At 31.6% G+C, this 8097-nt stretch overlaps 2 protein-coding genes across 2 annotated transcripts; both read left to right on the forward strand.

The window, feature by feature from the left end:
• Positions 1-2473: 2473 nt before the first annotated feature.
• On the forward strand, positions 2474-3922 carry LOC111693795. Its single transcript, XM_023459457.1, has 5 exons — positions 2474-2588; positions 2697-2837; positions 2916-3052; positions 3137-3374; positions 3467-3922. Exons 1-5 carry the CDS (start codon positions 2474-2476, stop codon positions 3706-3708), a joined length of 873 nt encoding a protein of 290 aa, XP_023315225.1. The 3' UTR covers positions 3709-3922.
• A 2061-nt stretch (positions 3923-5983) lies between these two features.
• On the forward strand, positions 5984-7665 carry LOC106660343 (gastrula zinc finger protein XlCGF8.2DB-like). The gene has a single exon (XM_014383278.2). It carries the CDS (start codon positions 6020-6022, stop codon positions 7169-7171), a length of 1152 nt encoding a protein of 383 aa, XP_014238764.2. The 5' UTR covers positions 5984-6019; the 3' UTR covers positions 7172-7665.
• Positions 7666-8097: the final 432 nt, after the last annotated feature.

Below are 8097 nucleotides of genomic sequence, written 5' to 3' on the forward strand. Positions count from 1 at the left end.
TAAAGAACACAAGTGCGGAGAATGTGAAAATTCTTTTGGTACAAAAATGCTTTGAATAGACACATTTCTTCAGTTCATGAAAAAATCAAAGATTACAAATGCGAAGAGTGTGGCAAATTTTTTGCACAAAAAATTCATTTGTTTAGATACATAGATGTTATTCATTTGAAATTAAAGAACACGAATTCAAAGAATGTGGCAAGTCATTTGGACTTAGAAGTGATGTGATTAAGCTTATTGAAGCAATAATAAAACAACACATTTCAATAATAAAACAATACATTTGTAAAGATTTTTAAAAAGCTTATAGTTGTCATAAGGATTTGAAAAGACACATAGATGCAGTAAATCGAAAAATCAATAATTACTCACAATCTTTTTCGATTCTCTTGCATTTTGTATATATATACCGAAACTGCCAGTGTTTTGAGAAAAGATGAATTTGCGTGAATGATTCATTCGTTTTGTTACCTAACATTTTTACCTCTTCCAAATCATTTTTAATAGCTTGAAAATGACGACAAATTCAACCTCGCATTTGGATTCAGCTACTTGAAGAACACAAAAGTATACTATTGTAGTGCGCGAATTACTGATTCTTCATATTTTGATTATCAATATTTCCTCTATTGACTTGTATTTTTTTCAAAATATATAATATAAACCATTTTTCAGTGACACTTGAAATGTTTTGATTTTCAAAAAAGATAAAAATACTGATTTTACTAACCAAAAAGTAGAACTTACTTATTTAAATTGTACAATAATTATTTATAAATAATACAATTTTGATTGTAATAAAAAAATGCACTTGCATCTTTTTGAATTAATAAAATTGCTAATTACTTGCTAAAATTGCTAAATTACTAATTTTAATGAATTTAACGTTGAATTTAAATATATTTTTTTAATTCCAGTGGTTTTTCGTAGGGTATTAGTAAAATTGCTAAATTACTAATTTTAATGAATTTAACGTTGAATTTAAATATATTTTTTTAATTCCAGTGGTTTTTCGTAGGGTATTTTAATTTGTCAGAATTTAATTTTTATTCTTTATTAATTTCATTCAGTTTGAATGATTAAATTGGTTTATTTTCATTCCTTACCACGTTCACTTACACGGGGCCTCTTGACGTTTGTTGCTTTGCATTGCATTAGTAAATATTCAAAAGGGAACGACATCGGTGTGTAGGTCTCCCATTCGGAGTGTCGTATGCATGAATTACTCTCGTTCACATGGTTACTACATGCTATGCACTATATACACCGAATGCTTGTGTTGTTCCAGTCCCGAGTAAAAACATTATACAGTTGTGTCGCGAGCTAATAAATTCGATTTTTCGAGATATGAGCGATGACTATTCTTCGACGATATGGTGAACGGATTTTTACTTCTCTGTTGGTATACCCAGCTCGGAAAATTGATTAAACCTCTTGGAGAGAGGTACTATCTTAAACTTTGTATTAATTTGAATATTTTTGTCGCCTCATCGGGTTGCAATCGAATCAAGTCATAGAGTGACGGACTCGGACTCAACTCCAAACCAAGTTCGACTGTCCAAGAAAATTCATTAAAGTCCTAACTCGTACATCATGCGTATTGAAATGCGTACATATGCGATTTTCATGTCCAGCCAACGCGATTTTATTTGCTATTATCTTACGTGACAATATTATAGTTCTAATCAGCACAAATTAACTTTCGTAATGTTATAAATCGATACAGTAGTTCCGGCGCCAACAAAATTTCAACGGTAAAATCTCATATTTCAAAATAAATATCAATTTCGAAATGAGAACAGTAGAGAATTAATAGAACCAGTAGATAGATGTATCGATTTAAAAGTGAAAAGTTGAGAGATTTTTACAATGTCAGCTTTGGAAAAACATAAGCTTCAAAATCAAAATGCTAAAATACGTCACAAATGCGATTATTGCGGTAAGATTTTATCAACTAAACAAAATTTGAACAATCACGTGGCTGTAGTTCATTTGAAACTAAAGAAATTTGTTTGCGACGATTGTGAAAATTCTGTTTTCACAAAACGACAATTGAACATCACGTTATAAAAGTTTTTAGTTTCTTCCGCAGTCTATACATGTCTGAAATGATACAGTGTTGATGATTATGGGCGTTGCTGTTATTGTTCGGAAACAATTAATATCCGTGAATGATCTACTCATTTTCATTGTTAATATTTTAACTTTCATGATTTATTTTTCATAATCTTCAAAATCACAAAAAACTGACCCTGCACTTCGGATTCAGCGACGCTGACGAGTCTTTGAGTGAGATACCTACACCCCCCTGTACAAGTGGTTCTGCACAAAAAAACTTAACCAAGCAAATGGTAAAATAGTTTTGTACAATAAATAAAATTTCTAACAAATACTATTTATAACATTTTTGACAATTGGTTGAATTATTTTTTCATAGCAACTCTTAAAAAAAAAAGAAGAAAAAGAAAAATCCATGGAAAAGTCCATCGTCCAAAAGAAAGTTTCTGTAGTTCAAAATAAAAATTCTTATGAAGCAGCTGAAGAACAATTGCAAACTGCTCTACAAAATGCAATTGCAAATGTCTCTGGTATGTATAATGATAATAGTGATGGAGAGCTACATGACAGCCCGACTACTGTTACTCGTGATGCACAATCAAAAACTGATGGTAATTTGAAAGGAATGAATGATTTAGATGATGGTATAGAAGGTGGAAAGGATGGTGAAGAGAGTGATGAAGAACCAATGAACACCCCAAAGAAGAAAAAGCCAGTTAAGTCTGCGAAGAAAAAAATTGTCAACATTCCTGAATACAATGACAATTGCAGTGACGACAGTACTATTATTTTTTAAATAATTTTTCATTGATTCTTAAATTATTTTCAATAACAATTTAATTTTTTTCTGTTCGCAGGCATTGATGAAGCTTTTAAAAACATCCCAACATCAAATCAACTTCATTCGAAAGACTTGTCTGACCTACAAGGTTCCTGTGCAACAGGTAGAAAAAATGGTCAAATCTGGATGAAAAAAATTTCTCACAAAGGAAAGGTATATTATTTTAATATATTGTTATATTTATAAAAAATAAAATAGTGTAGATGTCATAATACTTACATCACGATTCTTTTACAGATGGAGTCAATTGAAATGGTGCCCATGTCCAGAGGTGTTTCGATCCCACTACAGAATTGGAGAATAACAACAGCACGATCAAAAACACGATCAATATTCGTCAAGAAAATGAGCCGTAACCTTTTGGGGCCCGAACGATTGGCCAATCGCAGCGTGGACTACAGTTCAAAGTGCCAGAAAGTTACCAGAGACTCACTAAGAAAGCAATTGACACCTAAGAAGATGAAGGTACTTAAACGTAAGTTACAGGTGTTTTATTTAAAATTAATTCATTCTTTCTTGCAGTAAATAATCTACTACAATTAATAAAAAATAAAAATTAATTTTCAGACTGTTATCACGCTTTCCTTACAAATATCAAGCCTTCTCTTGTGGGAGAAAGAGAATACATGGCGACAGTGTTGTCTGAAATCACTTCAATTCTCAGTGAAGAGATTGGAACTCAGATAAAAAACTTTAAAGCAGGAAGAACAGCTAAAACACCTATGTGTGTTCAGGAGCCTTACGATGGGGATGAATCTGATGATTCATTGATATATGAGGAAGATTCGCTCGTATACGCAGAAAATTAGTTTCTTTATATTATTTTTCAAATTAATTTTTCGTTGTCTATCAAAAAGGATTGATTACTTTTTCTATACAATTTAATTATAAGTAATTAGAATTCCAATCATTTCCAAAGAGTCATATTGCTGACTATATATATTCTCAACAGTTATTTCATATAAAAATAGAAGTTGTGCTATTAAGGCGGTAAACCACCCTGAACACCAAAAAATTCATGAAATTTTCGGGATCGGATATTAAAAAAACTATACTAGATATTCAAATTCGGTAAAAAGCTCTTGTTTATACAACATTTGAACGATGTTTTTCAACATTTATAGTAGCCATAATAAAAAAAATGGCAGCTTGGCAGCATAGTCCCTGCGTCGTCTTTATTTTGGAACGCTTCGGGGGCGGTAGCGTTTTACCTGTTATTTTAAAGTTATGAACATTAGACACGAAAATTTCGAAAGTATACATGAACAGCAACAGAAGTACCTGGGCTTTTGTTTTTTAATCGTTTTTTTACAAAATGGCGTCATTTTTAACAAAAAGTATGAAAAAACACTACAAATTCCCGAAAAAATTGTTAATAACTTTTGAAAAAATTAATATTTTACAAAACCCCCAGGTACTTCTGTAGATAAAGTAATCAAGAATAGACAGTTAAAATTTCAAGTCGATCGGATGAAAATTGTTCGAGATATCTTACCGCCCGACTTTGAAAAGGTGAATTCGAGAAAAAGGCGTTTAAAGTTTAGAGTAGAAGAAAGGAAAGATAAATATGAAATATTTTTAGTCTGCAATTCCTGCACCGTACAATTGGCCTTCCAGATTGAAGTCCTCGTCCATTTTGTTCTTCCTGGTACTTCTTGACATTATTCTTGCCTCTTTGAGGGCTTCAGACAACAAATTTTCCGCTTTCTCGATGCGCTTAGTACGCGGTGTGAACGACTGAGCGGCGCGCCTACGCATGACGAGGCCCGCGCTACATTCAAAATTCGAGCACTTAGAGACTAGATCCACATTTGAAATTTTTACAGGATATTCTTGAGATGTTAAAGGACTCTTTAAGCAAAAAAAAAAATTTTTGATTTTTGAAAAATTTCAGGGTGGTTTACCGCCTTAATAGAAAATAAATAGAATTGTGGCTATTATTAATAAAGTTGATTAATAAAAAATTATGTATTATACCACAATATATTTACCGTTATTAATAATATTTAATAATAAATAAGTGAAGCATTTTTGTATTAAAATCTTTGTATTAAAATTTGTTTTAAAATTTTTGTATTAAAATCCTTTTACTTTCTTTTCATTATCATATCCACACTTATATTCTACGAATTATACACGAAATCATCATGGGTTCCAAGTAAAATCAGCGTTGCGAAGTTTCCAAAAATTTTGCTGCAAAAATTTCACACTTATTCCACGCTGATTCAATACAGATTCCTAATAAAATCAAAATGAATTCAAAGTAGAATCAGCGTTGGAATATTGCTCAAATTTCATGCTGAGAAAATTTTACATTTTTTCGACGCTGATTCAATATAGATTCGCAACAAAATCATAATTGATTCCACGCAGAATCGGCGTTAATAATTGAGACTAATTTTCAGTGTGGAATCAGTTTAAAATCATCAAAGTTTCATTGTGAAATCGACTCTGATTCCATATAGAAATCTGCGTGGATTCTCTACAGAGTCGTTTCGGATGCCTGCAGTAGGGGATGCTTAAAAATACGCGTCGTGTCCATATCAGAAAAATTATTGAGTTGCAGGCCAAAACAGTAACATAAACTTCATCGAATAACTCTAAACGAGATATCATTCTATTGAAAAAAATATACAGAGGAATATGTGAAACTAATACATTTTTTAACACGTTATTTGGCAACCCAATAGTTAAAAATTTGAAATTACTCGGTTACGCGGTCACAAAAAACTAACTTTCAAGAGCCGTGAAACATTATGCAATTCGCATTAATTAACATGAGACTTTCGTACAAAGATACAATTTAATATGGCCCAATAATTTGCGTTCAGATGTTTTTGTCTAGAATAAGAATTGCTATTGTTATTTTGCTTGTCAAGATCAATGGCAAAAAATTCGCAATTCCTGCATTTTACGTGATATTATTATAGTACTATAATAAATACAAATCGATTTTCGTAATTTTATGAATCGATACATTTGTTCCGACGTCAACAAAATTTAACGGAAAATTTCACAGTTCAAAGTAAACATTATATTCGAAATGAGAACAGTAGAGAAATAGTAGTATCAGTAGATAAATAATATAACTACGAGGTGAAAAGTCGTGTGATTTTGAAAATGTTAGCTGCGGATGAGCATAAATTTGAACGTCCGAATACCAAAATACGTCTCAATTGCAATTATTGCAGTAAAATTTTATCAACTAAACAAAATTTGAACAATCACGTGAATGGAGTTCATTTGAAACTAAGGAAATTTGTTTGCGATAATTGTGAACAGTCTTTTGTTACACAACAACGTTTGAATAGACACGTTATGAATGTCCATCAAAGAATCAAAAATTACTCGTGCGACATGTGTGGAAAAGTTTTTGGTTATAAGAGAAGCTTGGCTGAGCACATTGCAACAGTTCATGAAAAAATCAAAGATCACAAATGCAAAGAGTGCGGCAAGTCTTTTGGAAAAAAGCCTAATTTAATGCAGCACATTGATGCAGTTCATCTGGAACTCAAAGAACATATGTGTGAAGAGTGCGGCAGGTCGTTTGGATATAGAGTGAATCTGATGAGGCACATAAATGTAGTTCATTTGCAACTTAGAGAACAGTGCGGAGAATGTGAAAAGTCTTTTAGTTATAAAAAAGACCTAGATAGACATATGAGTATAGTCCATGAAAAAATCAAAGAACACAAGTGTGAAGAATGTGGCAAGTTTTTTGGACAAAAAATTCACCTGATGAACCACATCAATTCAGTTCATAAAAAAGTTAAAGATCAAAAATGTTTTGAGTGTGGCATTTCTTTTGGTCGAAAAAGTAATCTTATGGAGCATATAGATGTAGTTCATTTGAAGCTCAAGGAACACGTGTGTAAGGAATGTGGCAAATCTTTCTGTAGAAAAAGTAACTTAGATCAACATATTACCACAGTTCATAAAAAAATTAAAGATCACAAATGTGGAGAGTGCGACAAGTCATTCGGATATAAGGGTCATTTAATGCAGCACATAGATGCAGTTCATTTGAAACTTAAAGAACACAAGTGCGAAGAGTGTGGTAAACTTTTTGGACGAAAGGATCGGTTACTACTGCATATAGATATAGTTCATTTGGAACTCAAAAAACACAAGTGCGGGAAATGTGAAAAGTCTTTTGGTGCAAAAAGTGCTTTGAATAGACACGTTACCTCTGTGCATGAAAAAATACAAGATCCAAATGCTTCGAGTGTGGCAAATTTTTTGCACAAAAAATTCATTTGCTTAGACACATAGATGTTATTCATTTGAAATTAAAGAACACTTATGCAAAGAATGTGGCAAGTCATTTGGGCTTAGAAAGCACAATGATGCAATAATAAAACAATACATTTGTAAAGATTGTGGAAAAGCTCATAGTTGACATAAGGATTTGAAAAGACACATAGATGCAGTAAATCGAAAAATCAATAATTACTCACAATGTTTTTCGATTCTCTTGCATTTTGTACATATACCGGAAGTGCCAGTGTTTTGAGAAACGATTAATTTTCGTGAATGATTCATTCGTTTCGATACTTAATATTTTTACCTCTTATTAATTATATTTTAATAGCTTGAAAATGACAAAAAATTCAACCTTCTTAAAGTCAATTCAGCTACTTAAAGAACACCAAAGTATATTATTGTAATCCGCATTTCTGATTCTTCATATTATGATTATCAAGATTTTCTCTATTTTGACTTGTATTTTTTTCAAAATATATAATATAAACCATTTTTCATTGACAGTGTGAAGTGTTTTGATTTTCAAAAAAGATAAAAATATAAATTTTACTGACAAAAAAGTCTAACTTACAAAAAAATAATTAAGACAAAAAATTCACCTGATGAACCACATCATTTCAATTCATAAAAAAATTAAAGATCAAAAATGCTTTGAGTGCGGCAAGTCTTTTGGACAAAAGAATCATTTAATGCAGCACATAGATGTATTTGAAACTTAAAGAACACACGTGCGAGGAATGTGGGACATCTTTTGGTGAAAAAAGTAACTTAGATAAACATATTAACACAGTCCATTAAAATATCAAAAATTACTAATGCTATGCGTGTGGGAAGTTTTTTTGGTTATTAAAGTGATCTGACGAAGCACATAGGTGCAGCTCGTGTGCGATACATGCGGTAAAGCTTTCAATCATCAACGCGACTTGAATGTATAA

This window comes from Trichogramma pretiosum, unplaced genomic scaffold, assembly GCF_000599845.2.
Source record: "Trichogramma pretiosum strain Unisexual culture from Peru unplaced genomic scaffold, Tpre_2.0 scaffold61, whole genome shotgun sequence".
NCBI classification, from domain to species: domain Eukaryota; kingdom Metazoa; phylum Arthropoda; class Insecta; order Hymenoptera; family Trichogrammatidae; genus Trichogramma; species Trichogramma pretiosum.